We start from the raw sequence: 26612 nt of genomic DNA, 5'->3' as shown, positions 1-26612 counted from the left end.
TTATAGAGTGATCTCTCTTTGTTTTGTCAAATAAATCAGGTTTTATGAAAATTCATATAAATATTTATATTGTCTTAAAAAATCATTTAAAAACTATAACTTTTAAAAACTGACCAGAAGGTAGGCGGTGAAACAATACAATCGTTCACAGTTCCTTCTACACTTGCAAGTTGTGAGAGTGCAGAAGGCCCACCTGAATCTACATACAGAGTGCACCATTTCCACGTCCGTGACATGTGAAACAGGTAAGGAACAAAATGTCTGAATCTACATACAGAGTGCACCATTTCCACGTCCGTGACATGTGAAACAGGTAAGGAACAAAATGTCTGAACACTTGTTATATTTATTGCTTTAAGGGTAATGAATAAAATTTACATAAAAAACCCAACAGAATTAAACTCATAAACATGAAAGGACAAATTCTACTTTAATCTAAGCCTATTAATCACGTCTAACAGTATATCCATTTAAATGTCATGACCCAGGCTTTTTAGTTCTTTTATATAAACATCATTACATTTCTTAAAAATAGCTTGCACTTTGTCACGAGAATGCAATAAATATACACTTCTACATTAGAACTTTTTTACACAATAAAAACTCATAACGAGGTCATAACATCCACAACAATAGTCGCTGAGATTCTCTTTTGGTTTGTACACAATCAAAATCTCATGTTCACCAGAGTTTTACCGAAAGTCACTGTGGTTGTTTTAACACACACTCAAATAGAACGAATTCTAACACATCACTGACTATAACAGCATGGTTTCAGGTTTCTCCATAAACTTCTTGAATTCTGCTAGCCACTGAGCTCCTACAGCACCATCTACCACCCGATGGTCACAGCTTAACGTCACTGACATCATGTTAGCAGTATTATAACTGTTGGGAGAGATATAGAATGTTTAATGAAATAAACTTCTCTGTGATATTTATACCCATGTATAGCAATCTTTATACATGTGTGCATCTTTTTTTTCGTTTTTTTTGTTGGTGAAAAATAACATCTGGTATAGTTTTAAACAATAGAGTATCATGATGAAGAACAGTGTACTGTTTTCAACTCTGAAAATTCAAACCTACTTATTTTTCAAGTTTTCCAATTGAAATCTGTCATTTCCATAATCATTTTAAAGACTTTATGGTGTTTTAAATTAGTCGATTTATTCTTTGGTGAAAATTGCAAAGACAAAACTGCAGCAAGAAACAAGACTAAGCTTGTGTATTACCTACAACTCACTGAAACTGGACTGTTATTGAGAACTTGGATCAAGGTAACTACATTTCCTGTGAATTATTAGGACCTACAACTCTGTTGTGTGTTTTAACACTAATAAAATGCCTTACCCAGAATTACTATCTTCATCTACAACGAGTCGTTTTTCTGCTCCACCAACAGCCAAAATGCATGCCTGTTAACAGTGTAAAAACAGATTTATAACTCTATGTCAATATCTATTTTTAACAGGAAAAAATTATTCTTAGATTGTAAATACAGTCAAACCATATTATCTCAAACTTGATGTTGCTGAAGAAAATCTTCAAGATATCCGAGAGTTCGAGATATTGAGGTTAAGATATGTAACGAAAATGTAGTTGGGACTTCCAACTCACTTTGACACATCCATGGTATTTGAAATATCAATGTTTGAGACACCATAGTTCAACTGTACATGAATTTCAAACACACAAGTCACATACCTGTGGAGGATTAATTACTGCTGAGAAGGATTTGATTCCAAACATTCCTAAATTGGAGATTGTAAATGTTCCACCCTGTTGAAGTAACATTGGATAAAGTCAGTATAACTGAGAAATCAAGCACAGTTTATCTTTTATTTTGGTGGGTATATAATTTTGGCGATTTTCAGAATTTTTGTCTATTTTGGCAATTTCCAAAGATTCACCAAAACAAAAATTGCCAAGTTTAAGTGCACGAGTATATATCATATAAACATAAAGAAATGAGTTCACCAAAATTAATGGTACAACTTGTAGAGCAGACCAAAACTCGCCAAATTTGTGTCCTGCTATAATAACTGGCTATATGGAATACAGGCAACTCTAAATATATTCAGGGAATCAGCTGATTAGTTTTCAATATATCTGAAGTTCAAAATAAACAAATTTGATCTTTATCATCCATTAGGAGAAAATAAATTTTTGAATTTGATCCTGACCTAACAAACTTATCCCAACCTGAATCAAACAAGGAAGTCAAACAATTATTAGTTTGTAAACATATTGTACATTAAACAAAGAATAAATAAATTAAGTTCACATTACATGTGCTGCATATACAAGTACATGTATGTTGAGCCAAGGTCATGATTGGTATCGGCATACAAAATGCTGTGGTACTTTTGTGATCAGGATGCATTTTCCCACCACCATGTTGAAGCAGACGAAATGGCAATGGAATGATGGTACAACCCCCACCTCCCCCCAAAGAATTTATTAAAAGAATTTGTATTGGCACCCCATTAAAACTTCTTACATACATGTAATTATAGATTCTATGACAATGACAACATCCAGTGTGGAGTACTTCATTATAACCATTATGAAAAAAAACCTCGTTGTCAGCTCAGGGTTTCTAATTAAGAATTACATAGTAATTCAATGAAAGCAATTTCAAATTCACTCACAATGCAATGCAAAGAAAAAAACCTTGAAGATTGTTGTATGGGAATCATTTTGAATATTTCAATATAATTGATTTAAGGTTCACATTTTTGAAAAAAAATTCATTTTAGATGTTAAAAATTAAGAATATAACTCATTTAATGTTGGAAGCCAACATTTTGACCTTCTGAATGCAAGAATAAAAGCAATATTCATCCTTAAATCTGTGTTATGTAAACGAAGACTCAGTCTTTTTATGTTTACAAACAAACCAGTGAAATGTTAATTTTGTGATTTAAAGCATCTTAATTTTGCACAGTCAAAAATTTAACTATCAAATGACACATTTTACCCGAAGAATGCTTGAAATGAGATAGATATAATAAACTTAGATCGATATCCATTTCTTTTGAACACTTTGTATACATACTGCAATCTTTGTTTACAAAACAAATAATAAACTCTCTAAAATAAGCTTCTGTGATAATGTATAACTTTACCTTAATTTTTTGTGAAACCTTTTAAACACATTAGACATTAGATTTTGATCATTTTAAAAAGTGAAAAACAAAATTTGGATGGAAATTGTGAATCAGTCCCTTTAAAGGAGTAAATTTTCAAGGTTTGCAAATGTACAAAATGTGCTTAATATTACAACTATCTGATGTAATTTCATGAATATACATATATACAAAATATTGAATATAAGTTCACAAAGAATATTCCTGGTGGACATAAATTCTTTGTCTGACACTGCTCAATCCACAATAAAAATATGACCATGATGTGTCATTTGCAATGGGAGCATGTACTCTACACTACCACAATATTTCATAATGCAACCGAATTTATTAAATTCTAAAATGTAACAATCCTCTTATCAAAAATAGGTCAAAGAAAATACATGTAGTTCAAAGAACCTGACCTGGAACTCATGTGGCTGTAGTTTTCCTTCTTTAGCTTTAGCAGCCAACAATAAAACATCTTGGTTGATATTGGATAGTCCCTAAATAAAAGAAAACACCACAGACTTTTCTTTCAATCAAATACTTCAATCACTCCATCATGGTAGAATTTGCAGATGCCTACCATTATCTAAAAAGATTCTATATCTACATTTACTGTCAGAATAAAATTCTAAGTATGCAGTACTGACATTTATTGTCAGAATATAATTATTAACTGTGAGTTTTTAACAGTTACCTTGATGTCAGCCCTGCTGACGATAGGAGTGATCAAACCAGCATCTGTTGCCACAGCAACATTGACATCCACAGAATTGTATCTAAAATCAACAGTCAGAGTGTCAAGTCAAATGACTAAAGAGCAGATACTACCCCTCCAAAAAGAAAATCAAAACTACTTCACAGTACGAAAGTCTGTGTATGCAGAGAAAGGATATAATTTTTAAAGCACAAAAGTATACATTCTCCACCCCTTTTAGATCCACTATAACTTTTAGGAAAATAATTGGATCCTCCTCTCTCTACAATATGTATATCTACAAATGGCAATGAAGCATTGTACAGAGTTTCAAGTTTATCTGATAACCCATCTAGGAGGAGAAGTGTTCACAAAATTTTGTAACAGACAGATGGACGGACCGAAAGTACAAAAACAAAATGTCTCCCCCTGAAAGAGGGGAGACATAATTTACAGTAATGTGTCCCTTGTTACACTAAAGTGACTTATACATACCAGTAACTTTAATTTACACTTACTGTCTGATATAGTCTCCCTGCCATGATGAGTTAGCCTCTGGAACTTTCTTACAGGATAATGCCGAGGCTTTGATAATGAAATCATTTACAGACAACTTAACTTTATCCTTGGATAATACTTCATTCAGCTCTTTTCGAAGTCTGTAAATATAACAGAGTAAAGTCTTTGTCAATACACTCTAGTTAATCATATTCCTTCAAATTCAGGATTTTTAAGAACTTGCTCTTATCAACAGATCTCAAAGAATAACGAATACTGTAAACTAGCTTTTATTAATGACAACTTTAATTCGCGATTTAGCAGTGATGTTCTGGTTCCTAGCAATTAATTCTTATGACAGAGATAAAATATGAGAGATATTAAATGACAGGTTTGTGGCAAGAAATATTTCCGACGAGGTTCTTGCAAACCTTGTGAAAAATTTCTCGCACATGAATGAAAGTTTGTTTACAGTATGTTTAAATGTTTCACATATTCTTTATTTTAATTTTTACATGATTTTCACAAAATCAAACCAAAAGTCCTATTCCCCCCCCCCCCCCCCCCCCCCCCGAGAATTTTTTTTAATATATATACTCCAACATTTTCACCATGGCTCAGAATAATATATACAATGGTTAATCCTCACAAAACAATTAATGTCTTCTTTCTCTTTATTAGAACTGGTTCCCATTGCACATGTACATTATGCAATCAAATATGTTCTAGTCAGAGGCAGCAGAAACAGTAACTTGTATTAGATAAGAAATTCAGTAACTTACTGTATGATGTTATCCATGTTGACGTCTATTGTGAGATAATAATGGGGAACCGTTTGTTTGGACTCCAGCAACCGTTTGGCAATAGTCTATTAATGAAGAAGACATGCGTAATAGATGTTCAAATATCGATGGACCAAACATACAACAATGTGACAAAATGTCACTTCAAATTATAATCGCAACACAGAAATCAAATACAATTATACATGTCAGACTTTGATAAATGTGAGAAAGAAAATGCACATGTAATAATGATTATAAAAATCTGTCTGAGATCAGTATTGTAACATGTAATTATGATTATATATATCTGTCTATTAAAGCCCTGTATTTGTACATGTAATAATGATGATTTATATTCATCCGTGCCCTGTACCTTTCTCATTCCTGTGAGTTGTATGTCTGTATACTCCGCCCCCGGAGTGATGACAGGTGACGACACAGCAGGAGCCTGGAATCGGAGGACGTCATCTGCTTGAACGATTCCTCCTGGACCTGTTCCTGTTACCATCTACAACAAATATATCATAAAACGTCCATCTACACAGCATAAAGAATACACAAGGATGCCTTATTGCCTTACTTCCGGAAGGCGTGGTTTTAAATGAAATTACATTCTGGATTGAAAGTATTTAAAAACAAGATGTTTCATTCGAAAGAAGTTTCAACTTATTTTTATTTTTACTTTGTCACAGCCAAATGGACATTTTGGTTGAAAAAATCAGTAAACCTAAAAATAAAATAACTTTGGCCTTACTAAGAATTAAAAAAAATTAAAATAAAAATGCACCCATATTTTTCACCTCTGTAGCCTTGAATATCAAAATGAATGAGCTCTATTCATGCTACAATTATATAGGTATAAATATTTCAATTGAAAAAAAGAGGAAGACTTAAATTCCTACAGCAAGATCAACCCCACGCTCTGCTGCCAGTTTCTTTGCGAAAGGTGAGGCTGGAATTCCAGCACCTGCCACTGGTTGTGGGGCTGCTGTGCTTGGTGGTGGTGGGGGTGCTGGAGCGGCTGTTGGTGGAGGAGGAGGAGGGGGTGGTGCTGCCTTGGGAGGAGGGGGTGGTGTGGGTGGTGGTGTAGAAGCTGGCGGGATCCCACCCGGTGGCTGGTCGTCTTCAGGTTTGGGTACATAATCCTTGAATGCCTCAACATCACCTTCTTCCTCCACAACAATGCACAGTAGCTGGAAAAATAAATAATATTCAAGTACTGACAACATTGAAGCTTGAAGACATCAATTTCTTTCTACAACAGAAGTAAGATATTCACTGGCTTGAAAATAAATGTTTACCCAAATACGCAGTATTAAGTCTTCCCCGGAAGACATGTGTCGCCTGCTAGTTCATTCTATATGTAATATATCACGTATAATGTTGAAAAAGTAAATTATTGAAATGGTTTTTGTCACTAAACAGGAAGTTGATAAGCGACAGATTCGAAAATGTCTTACACAATACAGTTGGCCACACTGATGCTCTGTGCCAAATATCAGAGAGTTGCCCCATGTGGTTCTTGAGAAAACTGTGACAGAAATTTTTTTGCTGTAAAAAAATTCAAAGTCCCGGCAAACAGGAAGTTGATAAGTGACAGATTCGAAAATGTCTTACACAATACAGTTGGCCACACTGATGTTCTGTGCCAAATATCAGGGAGTTGCCCCATGTGGTTCTTGAGAAAACTGTGACAGAAATTTTTTGTGACGACGACGACGCCAGACGACGGATAGTGATCCCTATATGTCGCCACTGTGTAACGCAGGCGACACAATAAGATACTTATGGACAAAAGCTTATATGCAGCACTTTGTTCTTACTGGCTTCAGTCTTACGCTTTGTTTGATTGAACTTGCTTCTACACTGTATTTGGAAGCTTTCACTTGTCTTCTCTGAACCAGTGGTCCAAGTCAGATCTTTAAATCAACCAAATCAAATCCTCTTACCCAAACATGTTCTGTACCAATTGTGTTTGAAATTTCAAATGTACCAGTAGTTTGGGAGAAGAAGTAGAAAATGAAGAAGGTTAACAAATCTATACACTTCCAGAAGAACAAATGAACATTCTGCTTGGGTGAGATTAAAACAGGACAAATTGTTTTATACTTGGTTAACTAACAGTTTGACTTGGCCCAAATTCTGGCTGCATTCTCAGCAAAAATAACAGAAGTTTTGTACATGTCACAGGATGACAATCAATTTGAGATTATAATTATGTCATTCTCTCTTTCAATTATTCAATCAATCACTTTCACGACTTGCGAGGATCCGGGTTAGAATAGCTCCTCAGTACCCCCTTGCTTGTCGTAAGAGGCAACTAAATGGGGCGGTCCTTCGGATGAGACCGGAAAAACCGAGGTCCAGTGTCACAGCAGGTGTGGCACGATAAAGATCCCTCTCTGCTCAATGGCCATAAGCGCCGAGCATAGGCCTAAATTTTGCAGCCCTTCAGCGGCAGTGGTGACATCTCCATATGAGCGAAATATTCTCGAGAGGGACATTAAACAATATTCAATCAATCAATCTATCACAACTTGTTCGTGAAATATCAGTGTAGTGGAATGCGGTTGTACATGTGTGTATGGAATTCACGTCACGTGATTGTCTACTGGTGAACGTTTTCTTAATATAAGTTTCCACGTATGGACTTACATTGGTGTTGTTTCCATATATGGAAGTGGTCACAAGTTATCATCAGTAATCAAGTGTGAGATTTTTAATGAGTTGTTCAAATAAGTCTGTAGATTACATGTGGTACTTTGTCATCGATAAGCTGAATGTGGTAAGCAATTATTTCCCATGTTTATATCCAAATACCTAAATAACATCAGAAGTATAAGAGAATTAATGCATATATTCCAGTCCCCCCCCCCCCCTCCCCCCAATTTCGATTGCAGGGGTATAAATATGTTAATTATCACATCTCAACCACAAAACAATATCATCATATCTCATTGTTGCATGGATATGTATGCATATGGAAATAAATTTGGTTGAGATGTGACACATGATTTCCATAAGAAAAATTACCTGACAACAATGTGAACATCACCAACTCTGACATCATATAAAAAATTAGGCCTCAACTCCGAAGAAAACAATTTTTCATGTTTGTATTAAATTATTCCATAATCGGATTTACTGAATTTCAAAGAAATCATAGAATGTGAAAAATTCAGGATTTATTGCATAAAATCCTCTCTCTAGTACCTTCCCTATGGGGATATCTTTGGTTCCCTCTTCCACAAAAATCCTGGCAATGTAGCCCTCTTCTGAGGCCTCAAACCCCATAGTAGCTTTATCTGTCTCAATGTCTGCCAGGAGGTCCCCCTCAGAAACCTTGTCCCCCACCTTCTTCTGCCACTTGCTGATTGTTCCAGTCTCCATTGTTGGGGACAAAGCGGGAAGGACTACCTTTATATGGGTTGGCAAATCTAAAAAAAAGTGTAGTGCATGTATCAAGTGGATTACATTCACATTCACAAAAGAAAAAAAAAGTTCAATAAATACATAAAACGGCTATGTTAATTTCCATGTTGCCAGTACAAACAATTCTGCTTCATGTGGCCGAGTAAATCTGAGCAGAACTTTAAAATACATTGTACATATCTAATGTACTGTACATCACTTTTATTTCACGGGACTTTATTTTTGTGTTGACTGTTGATACAATCATAATGTATCTATTCACGAGACAAAACTTTTGTGAATCATTATTCATACTGCTCAAGTCTGCTATATGTAAGAGTTTTATTCATGAGAACTAGATTTTCGTAATTGGTTATTTTCTCACAATTACACAAAATTAATGCTCTTGTCAATAAAACATGATTTACAGAGATACTTTTGCTTGGTACATACTGTAAATTATAATAGAACATTTCTTCAAACAAGTTTCATTTTATAAATAAATAGATCTTAGCTGCAAGTGATTTTATAAGAACTTTGAATATTATGGGTAAACGATATATTTTGACATGTACACATGTTACAAAAAATTTAAATTATAAGAACACAGCAGTCAATCCCAAAAATAAATCATATTTCTTACACATCAGACTATGCAACAATGAATGATTGCAAGTTACACCCTATACAATATTTCGAAAAAATACCTTTCACTTTTGGATAATTTTGAATAAAAATATGGAAAAAATGGCTTGGAAGAATTTAAGGCGTATATGTGTTTGAACCTTGCCCTTAGCGTACGTTTATTTTGTCCAACATATTCTAAATCAAAATTACACCAAATATTAAAAACAATTTATGTCCTCTCCTCATATTCAGATAAGTATGGCGTTAATCAAATATTGCATTTGCACTGAAATCAAAATATGTCCATAACCATTCAGTCTCTGTTTAACTTATTAAAAACTGAAATCCATAACTGTAAATCACAGAATTTTTTTTTAAAGTTTCTGGATTTTGTTATCAGAAAGGATTTTTTTTCCAGAACTTTAGATCTATTCATCTCTATGTATACTCGTGTTCTCTGGTGTGTAACCTGTTATTTAAGATACCCCTCACTACAGTGACACCTTGGAAAAAGTGTTTCAAATCAGCATGAAAAGATTTAATTGTGAAAGATATGATAATTTTAAAAGTACATGTGTCAAATAGGCAAAAATATGTTATTTTGGATTTAAAAAAAAAACAACCCCAATTTCCAAAAGGTTATTTCAATAAAAAAAATATGAGCAAAATACTCTGGCAGGTTTTCACTAATTTGACCTAGGACCTGCAGGTCACTAATTTGACTCGGGACCTGCAGTTCACTAATTTGACCCGGGACCTGTAGGTCACTAATTTGACCTGGGACCTGCAGGTCACTAATTTGACCTGGGACCTGCAGGTCACTAATTTGACCTGGGACCTGCAGGTCACTAATTTGACACGGGACCTGCAGGTCACTAATTTGACCCGGGACCTGTAGGTCACTAATCTGACCTGGGACCTGCAGTTCACTAATTTGACCTGATACTTTATCCACTGAGCTACGATATACAAGCAAACTGATTGATACAATAATTTCACAAAATTTAAATTGCTATCTTGTGACGTAGTACGTGTCATAACACTACGAGTCTTGGTGTTATGAGCCACCTTAAATTGAAATTCTATTTATTTTCTTGCTGCATTAATAGAATCGAGCAATGTTGAAATTTCAAGCCTAATGCAGTGCTGCTAAAGAATTCATTAAATAAAAGATCTATTTGATGTAGACCTAAGCATGTTGCATTTGACATGTTTGAGCACAATTCAATTTGAAGCAGAATAAGTTGTGATCATCAATGTGATTGGTCACATCATTTACACTTCAGATAGGCCTAAAATAAAAATTGTTGTGTTTCTGCTAACCTGGCTGACTCTAAATTATACCCCCAAAATAAGATTTTTTAAAAACATATTGTTCAAGAGCTTTTTAATAGATATTGTTTCAAATTTTCAATCACTGTATACATGCATGTAAATTATATCAAAGCATATTTAAAGTTACATGAATAGCTAGTCAAAAATGAGTACCTCATAATCAATCTGTTGATAAATATACCTGCAACTTATATGGACATAGTGATCAAAATGTTTCTTTGTGTACTCTTAACATAAAATTTGAGAAGAGAAAAAGAGAATTAATTTCCTACTAGCCTATCCTAATTTTGACTTGTGGAAACACAACAATCTATATTTTTGGTCTATACGTATATAACATTTTTCACTAAATTCCATGAAATTCAATATTTTAAAGACGAAATTAAATTCCATTTCAAAATGTTCAAATGAGTCACTGATACTTGTGTTTGATACCTTCTGAGCTGTAGTATCTGTTGAAAACATTGTTCCCTGAAACTCTTAGAAGACGATTTCCTCTTGAAGATTGTGTACATCCTTTGAATTTGCTGAAAATAGGAAAAGGTGAAATCTTAAAAATAGAATTCTTACAAGAGTGACTTTCAACACTATGATTGATATGAAATGATGGAATTTTATATTTTGTTATTGTGATTGATGATGATGGTGAAGATTTAGAGTGCAGATTGTCCAGTAGGGGCCCTCCTACACTAGGCTTGTTGTGAGAAGACGACGATGGTGGTCACCCCCGGATCCCCTAGGAATGGGGGCGGGTCTTCTTGAAGATCCGGAGATGGTTGGGTCCTCCAGAAGGTGGTGGATGGGTCAATCGCCCACATATTTCATCGAGGAAGAGGATTGTGATTATATGACATATCATACTTTAATTGGAGACAGGGGTACAGTGCACCCATGTGTATAATTGTATCATATCAATAAAATCTGAGAGAACTGTAATGGTGTATGCCTGTGCTTTATTCCTTTTAAAGCATAGTTTCACTATTTGTATTTTTCTCTGCATTTTCAAAATTTTGTGAATGGGACAGTTCCATGATGTCACAAATACAGTTGCAAACCTTCCTTTGAATTACCTTTAATTTCAACATTTCTAACTTCCATAAACCAGTAACTGCAAAAACTTTAATTTGTGAATAACTGAATATAGGAAAGGCATCTATAATGAGTAATATTTCCTAATGAAACATTTTAGTTACACAGTCAGTTTGGAACTTAATATGGAGTCATCCAGGGTGTGAAATGGAAATCCGTATTGGGCGAGGCACAGCTGAATCCCAATACGAATATCTATTTCACACCTTAGATGACTTTGTATTATATCCCAAACTGACTGTATGACAAATTTATCCCACTGAAAACCTTTCAAAAATTTGTTAAAATTTCAGTAACATCTTATATAAATATTATTGAATTATCAAATTGAATTCCATTACACATGTATCACATTGAAAATCTTGTATCAGCAGCAAGATGCCCGAGAAAACTTGTGCCATGTTGCAAAAGAAGCCGGAAAGACAGGCCTCCAGATCAACACAAAAAAGACAGAGGTGATGAGAGTAAACAACCGGCAACAGAACCCACTATGACTTGAACAAGAAGACATCAAGGAAACAGACAAGTTGGTCTATCTCAGTAGTGTGGTTAACAAAGATGGTGGGACAGACGAGGACATAAAGAGTATGTAGAGGGTGTAATGTGATTCGTTAGTGACATCACAGTTGTCAAACTAATACACCCTCCGTATGGAGAGGTAATATAAAAAATTTCAGGGTGTCATGTGATTAGCTTTTATCCAATTAATTATCTTTAAATTTGTCTGAAGCGGGATCAATATAAATATTTATGCAAGTTCTATGTGTAAACAAAATGACTGGTTTGCAATGACAAATGTGAGCAAGAAAAAATATTTCGAGAACCTTGTGAACATTTCCTACACACAAATAAAAGTTGATTTACATTAAATGGACACAAAGACAGGCTATATTTGAAAACTAGGACCAGAAGCATTTTTCATGGACATGGATGATTAAAGTCGACACCAGATATTATATAAGCTGGACTATAGTTGATATGCGGGTACCTGTAAAGTGCGAAACGAAATCGAAACGAAACGAAATCTACCAAAACGAAACGAAATCTACCGAAACGAAATCTACCAAAACGAAACGAAACCCACCGAAACGAAACGAAACCTACCAAAACGAAACAGATGGTATAACCGAACTTTTTAAATTAAAATAATTAAAAATGGTATCTTAGGCCCCTGTGAAAGTTACCACAGATAAATAAAATTCGCCTCCCCTTTGATGTAGGCTTTGGGCTTGACTGATACAAAGTTTTAAAAGTTGGAAGGGGGGTGAGTAAGGAGAAGTACATATCCGAAGTTGATTAAATACCATGTGAAATTAGTTTCGGATCAGTAAATTTCAGAACGGAGGGTTACAGTCTCAGAGGTCTGGGGAAACACACTAAACGAGGGGTGGGGGTCCCCGGCGTTGGATCCGCCTTTGGGTATAGATACATTGTTTGAAGAAGCTGGTGTCTGAGAAAGTTGAAAACAGGAAGAGCTCTTAACCTCTTATTTTATCTCTAACTGCTGAGGTGCGAGTGTATACTTTCAATAATGAAATAAATTAAATAGTATACCATATTATATGAATGCAATTCGGTAAGATATATATACATGTATTATTAAAAGTTATTATTGATATGTAGTGAGTCTAAAGATAACTCTATACATTTGGGGTGTTGCTAAGACGTGAAATTGAAAACGGGACGGAAAACGGAAATTGTTTTATGCAATAATATCAGGAGGAGGTCAGCATTTTGTAAAATCAAAAGACTTATGAACAAGGGAAGCATAAATTACAAAGAGAACGGGAAGACATACTCAGAATCCACCGTTTGATATACTACATACAAATACACAATATCCACATTTATACATAGATTTGTCTTTAGAGCAAAAAACACTGAAACATGTATTTATGCCCAAAGGCGGATCCAGCGCCGGCGACCCCACCCCTCGTTAAGACCTCTGACCTGTGAGACTGTAACCCTCCGTTCTGAAATTTATGGATCTGAAACTAATTGCACATGTTATTTAATCAACTTCGGATATGTACGTTTTGCTTACTCAACCCCCCCCCCCCCCCCCATTCCAATTTTTAAAACTTTGTATCAGTCAAGCCCAAAGCCTACATCAAAAGGGAGGCGAATTTTATTTGTATGTGGTAACTTTCACAAGGGCCTAAAATACCATTTTTAATTACTATAATTAAAAGAGTTTGGTTGTACAATCTGTTTCGTTTCATTTCGTTAGGTTTCGTTTCGGTGGGTTTCGTTTCGGTAGATTTCGTTTCGGTAAATTTCGTTTCGTTTCGCACTTTACAGGTACCCGTTGATATGCACATTAAAAAAGGATGACGGATGCTGATCAATTATTTCCCTTTATGGTGTCACATTGGGGTTAATAAAAAAAATCACTGCTTTTCCTACATAACCTTCCCAAATGTGTAATGCTTAGCAAGTAAATACAATAGGAGATTTTCATACTGATTTTATGTAGTCCCATTCAGTACTACACAAGCAATCATCAAAACAATTCAAAACCCCTGAAAAACGTTTCATGATATTACAACAATTTACATGTACTTTGCACAAGTTACCAAGACAAAACTGAAGGTTACGTCGTAAAAAGGAAAATAATTTCAATTTTAATGCGAAGTTAGACTGCTTATCTATTTGCCCTTCCCAGATACTGGTCTTAATTAAAGTACCATAAATGTATCCGACTGCATAATAGCACTATTTACTACATTTAGACGGGTAATGCACGTGTAAAAGCTTGTCATAATGTTTTATATGCCTGTTATTATATAGACACGACTAGTAATGAAACGATTCTTGGCCCTGTCATGCATGAGAGTCCGGGAGTGACATGTTATTGTGTATTATGGATGTTTACCTGAAAGCTCTGACTGCACTAGCCGATCTTGACGACGCTACTCTGAGAGTCAAAGCACCTGTCCTTCTACATTTGGTTAACACCCTCGCCAGACTCTGTGGACGCAGCATGACAAGTTCGTTCTGCCGACAGTCCCTGATAGTCAATGTCACCGGAAGTCGTTAGATACATTTATCGTAGTCATCAGTTTCGCATTCTATTCTGCAATTAATGTCATCAAAAATATACATGGTTTCCATACTTAATACTTTTTGAATAAATATTGTACATTTTGTATAAACATTTGGTAATGATGAGTGAATACGAAAATATGTATTGATGAAAGTATCCATAGTCACCGATAAATTAATGGCCGCCTCCATGTTCTGAAGAGAAATTGTAAACATTGAAGAATGCCAGCTGGTATGTATCTCGAACTCTGTTTATTTTTATCCAGTAATTGATTTTCGAATGTTTAGAACATTCATAAAGGTTGAGGCTAAAAAAATAATAATGATAAAAAAAACCCCACAAACAAACAACCCCAAAAAAACCTCATCGTAACAAGAAATAAAATGTGTATCATGCATATATATCATAATATAGATGTACATTACTTGTATGGCCATAAATTTGTCATGATTTTATTGATGAAACTTATTTACTTTACTCAAGCAATTGTGAAATCATCTCTGATTTGACATCGTTAAAAAAACAGTAAATTTTTATCGTCCTTCCGGATATAGTAGGCCTACTTAATTAAACTTTTAAAAAAAAATACATTGGAATTTTAGCAATCTTAATTTCTCGACAACGATTTGTGACATCCCCCCCCCGGTAAAACAACCCCTCACACATGAGTATAATTATATTTGAGAGCCTGAATATTGAATAATACTGAATTGTTGGACCCGGCAGAGATGACTTCATAACACACAATAGAAAAAATCCATTTCTAAATGAAATGTATTTAAAAAAAAAAAAAAATGAAATGAGATGACAGACTTATAGCCATGTTTTGTACATTTATTGGAATCATTATTTTGCAGACAATTTAACCGGTAAGATGCGATTAATGTGGCATTTCATACATTGTGGTGGTTCGTTCTTTGGGGCTTATGAGACGTAACTAAGCATAGGTTGATACGTTTAGAAATACATGCATATTAATCACTATCTAACTTTTAACCTAATGTATAACGTTAGTGATTGATGACAAGGAAACCATATCCAGGCTTGAATCTGGGATGCTGTTCAATTTATTCACTCAAACTATAGATGCATGTGCAATGGTTTGCATAGCATATTTAAACAAATGTACATAAAAAGTAAATGAATAAAATAAAATAAAAATAATGTAATATTATGGAAATCGTACATTACCTGACAGAGGTAATATATGAAGGAGAGAGAGAGAGAGAGAGAGAGAGAGAGAGAGAGAGAGAGAGAGAGAGAGAGAGAGAGAGAGAGAGAGAGAAAACTCAAAGATCACGTGTTTCAGCAATATACCACTGGAGTGACTGAACAGTGTATAAACCTTCTATTTTTAGACTATAATGTATTTTCCTATACAAATTTAATTGTAACTTTTATTGTGGAGTAACGTAGAAATCGATTTAAACAAGATGTGTTTGTGAAACACAAATGCCCCCGATAATGATCAATTCCGAAGATGGCCAAGTTCACAAGGGCAAATATCTTGGTACCAGTAGAAAGATCTTGTTAAAAGAAATGCTCATATACAATATGAAAGCTCTAATACTTACCATTTAGAAGTTATGACCAATGTAAAAAAATAAATTAAAAGTAGGTCAAATGTCAAGGTCAAAAGGTTCAATACCAATGGAAAGGTCTTGTCACAAGGAATACTCATGTGAAATATCAAAACTCTATCTCTTATTGTTCAAAAGTTATTAGCAAGGTTAAAGTTTTCAAAAAGTAGGTCAAACTCCAAGGTCAAGGTCACGGGGTCAAAAATGTTGGTACCCACGGAAAGGTCTTGTCACAAGGAATACTCATGTGAAGTATCAAAGCTATATCACTTACTGCTCAAAAGTTATTAGCAAGGTTAAAGTTTCAGACAGAATGACAGAATTACAGAATGACAGACAGGACAAAAACAATATGCACCTCGATCTTCGATCACGGGGGCATAAAAATTGACAAGAGTGAAAAACGATTACAAGAAATAAAATATCTTAGGTTATAAATCGTTAACATTAACTGTTGGAGAAAACACGAAAGCAGAGGTGGGGTTTAGCTTCGCATGGTAGAAAATGGTTTGGTTTTGCTGAGGGACACAGCAGGCCTTATTTCGCTAAGATGTTAAAAGAAATCCCGAGGAAGGAGTCACTTTCTAATCATAATGGGATCGAAGCAAGTAAATCTGAATTGGTCAATCTGAATTTTTATGATGGTATTTTATGAAAATAAGATTACCGTTAGGGGTTTCAGATAATTGATTATATAACACTGTAGAATCTCGAATCTCAAAATCTGAATCTGGTTTCCTGGTTATCAAACGCGACATGACTTACAAACAGCAGTAAATGATATTAAACGTATCGTTTGTTGTATATTGACCCTTTTTATGCGAAATATTCAGCCGTAATGACTATATGTTGGATAAGTGTTTCAAGTATATGTATACACTGCTTTTAAAATTATATATGGGGAGCAGGTACTTCCGCTGAACATAAGTATTCTGAATCTGAATTTAAGGTATTTAAAAGATGTGTCCATTAACTTAGATTTGATGAATTGACACCATAATTTAGGATTCATTTAAAGAAATCGCTGAAGCTTTGTAATTCTAAAACTCTCAATTTTATATTCTGCAGCAGTTTTAATTTTACTAACACGTATTAATTTCTTTGCAGTGTTATACATTTTTAATTTATGTTATTTTCATTGCAGTATATAACTAAGCAGGTCTTTAGCTCTCTCAGAAAAAGAAAATGGGATGTACTATCCCCTAGAGCTACAGTCCTACAGCTACATGCATAATCGTACTAAACATCATAGTATATTCAATTATTGTAGCAAATGAAATCAACTCAAAACAAGGAGCTAAAGCTGTGACCTTTGACCTTGACCCACGTCCCGGTATTGTTATCTCTATATATTGTGGGTGGTATTGTTATCTCTATATATTGTGGGTGGTATTGTTATCTCTATATATTGTGGGTGGTATTGTTATCTCTATATATTGTGGGTGGTATTGTTATCTCTATATATTGTGGGTGGTATTGTTATCTCTATATATTGTGGGTGGTATTGTTATCTCTATATATTGTGGGTGGTATTGTTATCTCTATATATTGTGGGTGGTATTGTTATCTCTATATATTGTGGGTGGTATTGTTATCTCTATATATTGTGGGTGGTGTTGTTTTCTGGTGAATGTCCTTCAGGTCCACGTGCAGTTTTCTGTCACCAGCTTTCTCGCTTTCTATATCACAGTTACTATAGAAAACATTTAGGTATGCACCAGATGCGGGTAGAGGTATAATTAAAAGATAACAGATCTGACTCAAAAACACAGGTACATGTATACGAAGAAGGATTAAATTTGATAAGTGTGACACATATATATATATTTTGAAGTATGTTTGTATAAAAACTGAGGAGCATTGTACAGGGAGTATAATTAAAATAAATTTTAAAATTCATGGACGTGAATGTACTGTAAGTTTATTTTAATGTTTTGCTATATCTTTGCTTTACGTACAGTTTCAGCTTCTTCCGCTTAAGATATTGATGTTTACAGGTATAGTGATTATCTGTTGTACTTTACAGACTCTTCGAGCAGTGATCAGAGTGGTAAGGGGTTTGATTTTCTTTCCAACAGGAGGTTTTCTTGGAGAAAAGCACTAGTATTAGAACCCAACACGGGGCCCGGTTTACTTGTACATTGTTAACCGGCTCTATAGGTTGCAGTGTCATAAACAATACCCATAATTCGTGTTGTTTTTCAGTTATGCTTATATCTTAATTCGTTAATTTTGTAATAAAATAAAGCTTCAACAATTGAAAAGTTTCACCCCTGTCATAAGAAAGTAGCGTTAATCCGTGGAGGTTGTAATGTGTACGTATCACGCATTGGTTGAGGAAAGCTTGTGATTAAATATGGTCCCTGTATGGTACGAGATCTTTTCACAGGATACTTGTTTAAAATATGCAACTGCTTAATTATGTGGATGTGGTGTGCTGGCTTAGAGGCAAAGCCCGAGGGAAATTAGCCTGATTGTATAATACAGTGATACAGAAGGAAAGAGTTTCAGCTTGTTGCATGGCTTATTGATTGAATCAAAATTGAAAATGGAATTGAATGACTGAACACTACAACTTTATATCTGAAATTGTATTTTAAAAAAGATCATTACCCAAAGTTTGACTTTTTTCCAGAATCACAGAAACCCAGACAAATTTCCCATAATATTAGAAATACATACGATGTATATGTTTAACATTTATCTCCATGTTACAGATAAAAAAGACAAAAAGAAAGAGGAAGTTCCTCCCCCACCCACCAAGGGAGTGTATATCTTCCCTAACGGAGACAAATACGGTAAGTGTCACGCCTACACTCGTAATACAGCTCCGGCCCCACCCACCAAGGGTATGTACATCTTCCCTAATGGAAACAAATACCGTGAATGTCACGCCTACACTCGTGATACAGCTCCGGCCACGCCCACCAAGAGTGTGTACATCTCCCCTAACGGAGGCAAATACGATACAGCTCCGGTCCTGCCCACCAAGGATGTGTACTTCTTCTCTAACAGAGACAAATACGGTAAGTGTCACGACTACACTTGTGATGCAGATCCGGCCCCGCCCACCAAGTGTGTGTACAAACAAATACGGTAAGTATCACGTGATTCAATCTAACATCCAAAGCAGTGCAAGTCATTGCAGTTTATCTTTAGATCTCTCCAGGAGGAGTCGAATGTGTACATGTAATGTACAATCTGAGCTTTCTTCGCAGCTCATGAACTGTGGTATGATAATATATGCTGATTTTAGAATGAATCAGCCGCTGAAGCCTATAGTGGTTAGGGCGCTAACTAGGTAGTGAATGTTCCTCTGCCAAGTTCAAGACATTGCAAGTGAACTGTGAAGGTCATGGAATTTTCTAATAAAACGGACGTCCCATTGTTAACGACAAATATATATATTTTTTCAATTCAACGATTATCATAAAAAAATTAAAAATTACAAGTCCCTTATGTTTTAAAGGAATTTTACATTTATATCTATTACAATCAAACTAAGCCATATATATATATATATATATATATATATATATATATATATATATATATATATATATATATCCATGCATCCATTTATTGTTGGTATCAAGAGTCTGATTTTCTCACTTTTAGACGGAGAGTATCAACACGGCAGTGACGGATCACTAGAGAGAAACGGTTACGGTGTCCACACGACCACAGATGGCAGTGTATATGAGGGGGAGTGGAAGGGAGACAAAATGAACGGGAAAGGGAAACTGACCCACCCCTCAGGGGCAGTGTACGAGGGCGATTTTGTGAATAATCAATTTCACGGTCAGGGAAAATACGCTTGGAAAAACAACTCGTTTTACGAAGGACAGTTCAACGAAAATAAGTAAGTAAAATGGATTGTATCCAAGGTAAACAATCGATCTGAACGATTTATTAACGATCTTTAAATGCGTGTATACTGTACAGTCAAACCTCGTTATCTCGAACTCAATGAGACCGAGGGGAAAATTCGAGATATCCAAGAGCTCAAAATTTTAAAGTTAAGTTACATAAAGAAAATAAAGTTAAATTGGGACTTCCAACTGACTTCGGCATATCCATTGTTTTCGAGATATCGATGTTCGAGATACCAAAATTCAACTGTATGTATCTTACATTGAACTCAATTATTGATTCACGGCGGCGGGTTCGAGACGCATTCCCTCAATTTCGTTAGGCATAAAACACTGAATCCATACTGTCACTGATGAATAAAGTTTTTAGCAAGATGTCAGCATATACTTTGTAGTTTGTTCACAAGGAAACACGTTCATCACCCACACTCTGAATGAATACTGTAGTATAATTTATTTGGAGTTTGGGTAAAAACCTGCATACATGCAGCTGTCAGTCCTCTCATGGTTGGTTATACATCTTTTGAACAAACTGTGTTTTCACACGGACGGATTTATAACTCGGTGAACGAGCAATAATAATTGATATTGTTCATATCATATAGGTGGATAGCGATAATAAGTCATATTGTTCATGTCATAACATGAGGAATTGATATTGTTCATATCAAAGACGTGGAAGTACACCGAGATAGGGATTATAGATGGTTTTGATCCTATATCATAAACGTGGAAATAACGATAATAAATTATATCGTCCATATCATACACGTGCATGGAAATAGCGATAATAAATTGATATTGTTCATGACATAAACGTTCATGGAAATAGCGATAATAAATGACATTGTTCATATAATAAACGTGCATGGAAGTAGCGATAATAAATGGCATTGCTCATATCATACACGTGCATGGAAATAGCGATAATAAATGATATTGTTCATATCATAAACGTCGAAAAAAGAGCTGTGTTTTACAAAAGCCCCTATACTACTCTGTACTGAATGTCTTACTTCAGAATGGAAGGAGTTGGTCAGTTTACGGACACCGAAGGACAGATGTGGACAGGGACATTCCGATACAAAGCCGCCCCGGGCTTAAGGTTTGAACTGAAGATGGATTAAGGAAAGACAACTCTGCATACTGAAACTCTTGTGTGAATGCACTGTGTAAAGATATTCATATTATCATTGTATACCTCCACGCTATGTTTGTATATATCATGAATGATTGCAAGTTTTGTATGTTTGTAAATATGAACGTTAATGGAGGAGTAAACATGAAGAATTGTCTCTCTGTGGTTACTGATATTTGTGGAAAATTTAGAACAGATGTTTAGAAATTAAGAAAGGAATGCATCCATAGTACACAACGAAGTCAGCATTTTACAGTACACAAGGAAGGCGGCATTTTACAGTACACAAGGAAGGTGGTATTTTACAGTACACAAGGAAGGTGGCATTTTACAGTGTACAATAATGACAGCAGGTTTACAGTAAAATTGAACACAATATCAGACTCTCGGGTCAAAACTTCACACAAAGAACTGCATATGGCCATCTCGAATGATAATCAAATTTTTATTGAAGTAAAGTTGTTTTTAATTCGAGTACAAGTGTTTGCATAACTTTCGCAAGGCATTTCGTTTTCAGTAAGAGAAGATAAGACGTAAACAAGTACAAAATTTTAATGAAAAAGAACCACTTTTGTACCATTATCCTTTCAATAGCTATGAATTAAGTGACTTCGTGTACAAGATTTATATTTTCAGTTTATCTACATTAATGTTTTTCAAAAGCACGTCACTGTTAAATATACATTCTAAATTAGTTTACGAAGTTGCTCGATGATTTCAAAATCAAATGCTAACACTGAATGACGACGAACCTTATGAATCTTAATTTAAAGCTTTTCTCACAAGTCTCTGCTCTTGTACGCAAAATGTTATTGTTATGGCAATTTATCGTCGTATTTACAACACATATACAAATGTATCTCGTTATGTAGTATCCATTCTATCACTTGACCGAAGTTGAATAAAGAGCACCGCTAAAATACACGATACGCCCGTATGTAACTACATGTGTACATGTACATGATGCTTGAAAATGTGAAGATAACAGACAGTAAGCAATCTCATAAATTCTATAAAGAGCATGGGGAAAACACGGAACCCTGTACACACCAGAGGTGGGATCAGCAGGCAAGCTATCGAAGCCGTCTTAGGAATAAGGCATGTCCTAAGACAAACTTGTGATATATATTAGTCCTAAGTGAAGCCATCGAATCTGTCTTAACATAAGATATATCTTTGGATTTCTGATAAAGTTAGGACATGCCAAGACTCATCCTTAATCTGATTAAAATCAGATCCTAAGATACGCTCACAATCGCTACAATTCTTACACAAAGTATACCGCGCGGATCTAATAAGTGTGATTTTTTAGATTCTTGGTACACTGATTTTGACTACGGATGACTCCGTTTACATGAGATTTATAAGGCTCAAGGTGGGTGTGACCGGTCGACAGGGGATGCTTACTCCTCCTAGGCACCTGATCCTACCTATGGTGTGTCCAGGGGTTCGTGTTTGCCCAACTATCTATTTTGTATTGCTTATAGCCGTTATAAGATTGATCACTGTTCGTTATCTTCACCTTTCATTTAACCATCGAGCTTGTATCTCTGTTGGTGGACAGTCCGTCCCCGAGGGTACTTGTCGCTCGATATATGTTCCTTCATGAATATACATAATAACGAAACAATACTGGATGACATATCGCCCACTATAAAAAGGTGTCACTCTGTGGCGTCTATAAGGGCCACAGGCTCCAACAGATCGGTTGGTGTCACTCGGATTATCCTTCGAGATATCAAAGATTTCACTTATGTACAATCGTCAAATCGTAAAGTTTGGTACAGAAACCAAAATTCTTATACCCAAATTAAAGACTGTTACGTTCTTTTAAGAGATATTTTTGATGATGCCTTTTCAGATCCCATGTGCTCAAACTCGAAATGTTCTGTAAAAATTATAAAACTTGTGATATACTGATCACTAGAAATTCATTTAGTAGTAATCTCACTAGACGTAGTTTATGTACCAAAACTTTTGATAATTTGACTTGTAAATCTTCTACCGTTGTCTACGCTATTGAGTGTAACCTATGTGGCTTAATGTATATGGGAGAAACTAAGGGTTCACTTAATAAAAGAATAGCAGGGCACAGATTTTAAAGAAATAATGGCGGTAACCAACTTCTTTACAAGCATTTTAATTCACCGGGCCACTCCATCTTGTCCATGAGGGCAAGGATTTTGGGAAAAAAAACATTACCATCACACAAACAATCCAACATTAGGTACCCCTTTTCGTAGACAACGAGAAGATCACTGGATCAGGACCCTAGACACTGCATTTCCATATGGATGCAATGATAATGTATATGATGTGGGAAATTTGACTAGTCCACAATGTGATGGGACTCTTTCTCAATACTCAAAGACGGAAACGCAGTCATGGAAATCGTTCATATAAAAGACCAATTATAAATGATGTCACGTTTGATTAACTTTTACCATACGTCAACAGACAATTAGGTCCACAGCATATTCGTACAAAACTTTACTCTGTTCCATTGAGAGTTTTACATACATATGTACGTTATTTGAAGAAGTCACATCTAGTCTAAACTTGGATTTTTTAACACCTGAATATAGACTGAACTCAATGATTATGGATGTTGCCAATCACAGGCTCTTTAAACCAGCACGGGTCATGGATGATATTCCTTCCAAATCATGCCACCTGTTCCTTAAGCTCAAATTTACAAACAAAGGAATATATGTCGTCAACATAAGCAGAATTCTTCGTCATAAAAGGGTTCGATCGTGTATTCCAACTTATTTCAAGTTCAAGTCTACACCCTGTATTTCCTACAGATATACTTCTACTAATGCATCCAAACTTTTTAATTATAAACAAACTTTCCAGTGCCTAGATATAGACCACCTTATACGTAATCCACCAATGTGTTCTTGTTCTTCATCTTCTTTCAACTATAGTCCAGCTGGACATGTCATTACTGGTGATGTTGATATAGTTGACCTCAAATCACTGATTCTAAAATGTCCTAAATACAGAGAACCACGGTCTTTCAATTGGCGACATAACTTCATCTCTATTATGAGTTCTGTCGAAGATTATGCCAGACAATCGGCTAAATATGAAAAAGAAGAACTTGATACATTGTCAGAATGGGTTAAAAGCCTAAGAGGAATATCAAAATCCCGCATTAGACACATTAAAACAAAAGTACGTACCATCTGTCCATCTATGTTTAGTAAACCAGAAGTGATAAAAGAATTAGATAGGTTACATGTTTTGGTTCCAGCTGACAAAGCTTGTAACAACATTGTCTTTGTTTGTAAGGCTCATTATCACAACTGCATTTTAAACGAACTTGGCATTAATTCTACTTTTGGTAATCCTACTTATACTCCAACTGCCCTTTCAAAAGATGAAATTCTTCAAAACCATGCTTCAGTTTTAGATACATTTAATATTCCAGTCAATGGGTCGAATGAATATGAGTTACCGTACCTATACTGGATTCCTAAACTACATAAAAACCCTTACAAACAAAGATACATGGCTGGATCCAGTAAGTGCTCTACCAAGCCCCTATCTTTGCTCCTCACGAAAATATTAACAGCTGTGAAGGAGAAACTTTAAACGTACTGTGTCACTACATATGCCAGAAGTGGTGTTAATCAAATGTGGATTCTAAACAATTCTAAAGAAGTTTTAGTAAACTTGAAATCGCAAAACTTTCCCGAAATCAATAGCATCAAAACCTATGACTTTTCAACACTTTACACGACCATTCCTCACGCTGAATTAAAGACTAGACTTTTTGACATCATATACAATTGCTTCTTCAACAAAAATGGAAAACGGTAATATTCATATCTAGTGATCAGTCATAATCATCCAAATATTACTTTGTTAAACACCACTCTGATTCTACGCACAATTACTCTGAAGTTGAAATAAAAAATATGTTAGAGTTCCTCATTGACAATATCTTCGTGGTCTTTGGTGATTAGGTCTTCCAACAGTCTGTTGGATTTCCCATGGGCACGATTTGTGCTCCTTTGTTAGGTGACCTGTTTCTATATTCGTATGAAGCAAAATTTATTCAAAAACGTCTATGCGGGAAGAAAAAATCTTTTTCTGTGGCCTTCAATTCGACATTTAAATATATCGACGACGTTTTGTCTATTAAAAATAACAACATACATATGTCGATTCGATATATCCCTGTGAGCTCGAAATAAAAGACACCACACGGTCGTTCACTTCTGCTTCATACTTTGATATTTTATTGAAAGTAGACATTAACGGCAAACTGACAACTCACTGTATGACAAACGGAATGATTTCAGCTTCTCCATCGTCAACTTCCCATATTTATGTAGCAATATTCCATTATCACCTGCATATGGTGTTTATATCTCTCAACTGATTCGATATGCAGGAGCTTGTTCTGCATATGATCAGTTTTTAAATCGAGGCAAGCTACTGACAAACAAGTTGATGGTACAGGGGTTTGAACAGTCTCGAATGAAGTCAGCATTTTGCAAATTCTTTGGTCGTTATTGCGATCTAGTTCGTCATTACAACCTCGCATTGGGTCAAATGCTGTCTGACGTGTTTCATATCGATTGTTAGGCCGTTCTTGGCACACTGATTTTGAGTACGGATAACTCCGTTTACCTGATCAGGATATGGGGCTCACGGCGGGTGTTGCCGGTCGACAGGGGATGCTTACTCCTCCTAGGCACCTTATCCCACCTCTGGTGTGTCCAGGGGCCGTGTTTGCCAAACTGTATATTTTGTATTGTTTACAGGCGTTATGAGATTGATCACTGTTCGTTATCTTCACCTTTCATTGAACTCATCCTACGAGGTATCCCAATTTTGTTATGCTTAGATATGGCTGATGTCGAAGTTGATGTCAGAGTTTTATAATCGTCCTTATTCAATGGTAGTCAATGAGTGAATGAGATTTGTAAGCAGTACGAGTTTTCTCCGGCAATATATATATATATATATATATATATATATATATATATATATATATATGGTCGTTATAACGATCTAGTTCGTCAATACAACCTCGCATTGGGTCAAATGCTGTCTGACGTGTTTCATACCGATTGTTAAGCCGTTCTTGGCACACTGATTTGAGTACGGATAACTCCGTTTACCTGATCAGGATATGGGACTCACGGCGGGTGTGACCGGTCAACAGGGGATGCTTACTCCTCCTAGGCACCTGATCCCACCTCTGCTGTGTCCAGGGGTCCGTGTTTGCCCACCTATCTATTTTGCTTTGCTTGTAGGAGTTATGAGATTGATCACTGTTCGTTATCTTCACCTTGCATATATATATATATATATATATATATATATATATATATATATATATATATATATATTCTGCAGGGGGAAGGAATAGCCGTTTGT

At 35.3% G+C, this 26612-nt stretch overlaps 2 protein-coding genes across 5 annotated transcripts; one reads left to right on the top strand and one right to left on the bottom strand.

Moving 5' to 3' along the window:
- Window positions 1–330: 330 nt before the first annotated feature.
- LOC125646070 (dihydrolipoyllysine-residue acetyltransferase component of pyruvate dehydrogenase complex, mitochondrial-like) lies at window positions 331–14631 on the bottom strand. Its single transcript, XM_048872203.2, has 12 exons — window positions 14455–14631; window positions 10926–11017; window positions 8331–8554; window positions 6020–6310; window positions 5491–5625; window positions 5115–5200; window positions 4353–4493; window positions 3835–3916; window positions 3557–3637; window positions 1708–1782; window positions 1354–1418; window positions 331–888 (listed from the first exon to the last, which is right to left on the bottom strand). Exons 1-12 carry the CDS (start codon window positions 14562–14564, stop codon window positions 759–761), a joined length of 1512 nt encoding a protein of 503 aa, XP_048728160.2. The 5' UTR covers window positions 14565–14631; the 3' UTR covers window positions 331–758.
- A 129-nt stretch (window positions 14632–14760) lies between these two features.
- Window positions 14761–21372, top strand: LOC125646071 (MORN repeat-containing protein 2-like). Of its 4 annotated transcripts, XM_056139386.1 has the most exons (6): window positions 14802–14856; window positions 17476–17538; window positions 18232–18255; window positions 18923–19003; window positions 19824–20067; window positions 21099–21372. In XM_056139386.1, the coding sequence occupies exons 1-6, from the start codon at window positions 14847–14849 to the stop codon at window positions 21202–21204; spliced, it is 528 nt and encodes a 175-aa protein (XP_055995361.1). In that variant the 5' UTR covers window positions 14802–14846; the 3' UTR covers window positions 21205–21372. The 4 variants fall into 4 exon arrangements, with proteins under 4 accessions (XP_048728164.1, XP_048728163.1, XP_055995362.1 ...); XM_048872206.2 differs by lacking the exon at window positions 17476–17538 and having other exon boundaries at window positions 14790–14856; XM_056139387.1 differs by lacking the exon at window positions 18232–18255 and having other exon boundaries at window positions 14792–14856.
- The last annotated feature ends 5240 nt before the right edge of the window (window positions 21373–26612 follow it).

Source organism: Ostrea edulis, chromosome 6 (assembly GCF_947568905.1).
Source record: "Ostrea edulis chromosome 6, xbOstEdul1.1, whole genome shotgun sequence".
Lineage (NCBI taxonomy): Eukaryota > Metazoa > Mollusca > Bivalvia > Ostreida > Ostreidae > Ostrea > Ostrea edulis.
The sequence above is the reverse complement of the archived record's forward strand: the minus strand, read 5'-3'. Positions and strand labels throughout refer to the sequence as shown.

What these genes read in the sequence shown, in the direction of transcription:
- LOC125646070 (XM_048872203.2), bottom strand. Translation starts at nt 14,564, where the DNA reads ATGCTGCGTCCACAGAGTCTGGCGAGGGTGTTAACCAAATGTAGAAGG. An exon ending in AACATGGATAACATCATACA is followed by an intron (nt 4,494 to 5,114) that starts GTAAGTTACTGA and finishes TTATATTTACAG; the next exon opens with ACTTCGAAAAGAGCTGAATG. An exon ending in CAGGGAGACTATATCAGACA is followed by an intron (nt 3,917 to 4,352) that starts GTAAGTGTAAAT and finishes TGTTGATTTTAG; the next exon opens with ATACAATTCTGTGGATGTCA.
- LOC125646071 (XM_056139386.1), top strand. An exon ending in TGACCTTGACCCACGTCCCG is followed by an intron (nt 17,539 to 18,231) that starts GTATTGTTATCT and finishes TGTACTTTACAG; the next exon opens with ACTCTTCGAGCAGTGATCAG. An exon ending in CCCTAACGGAGACAAATACG is followed by an intron (nt 19,004 to 19,823) that starts GTAAGTGTCACG and finishes TCTCACTTTTAG; the next exon opens with ACGGAGAGTATCAACACGGC.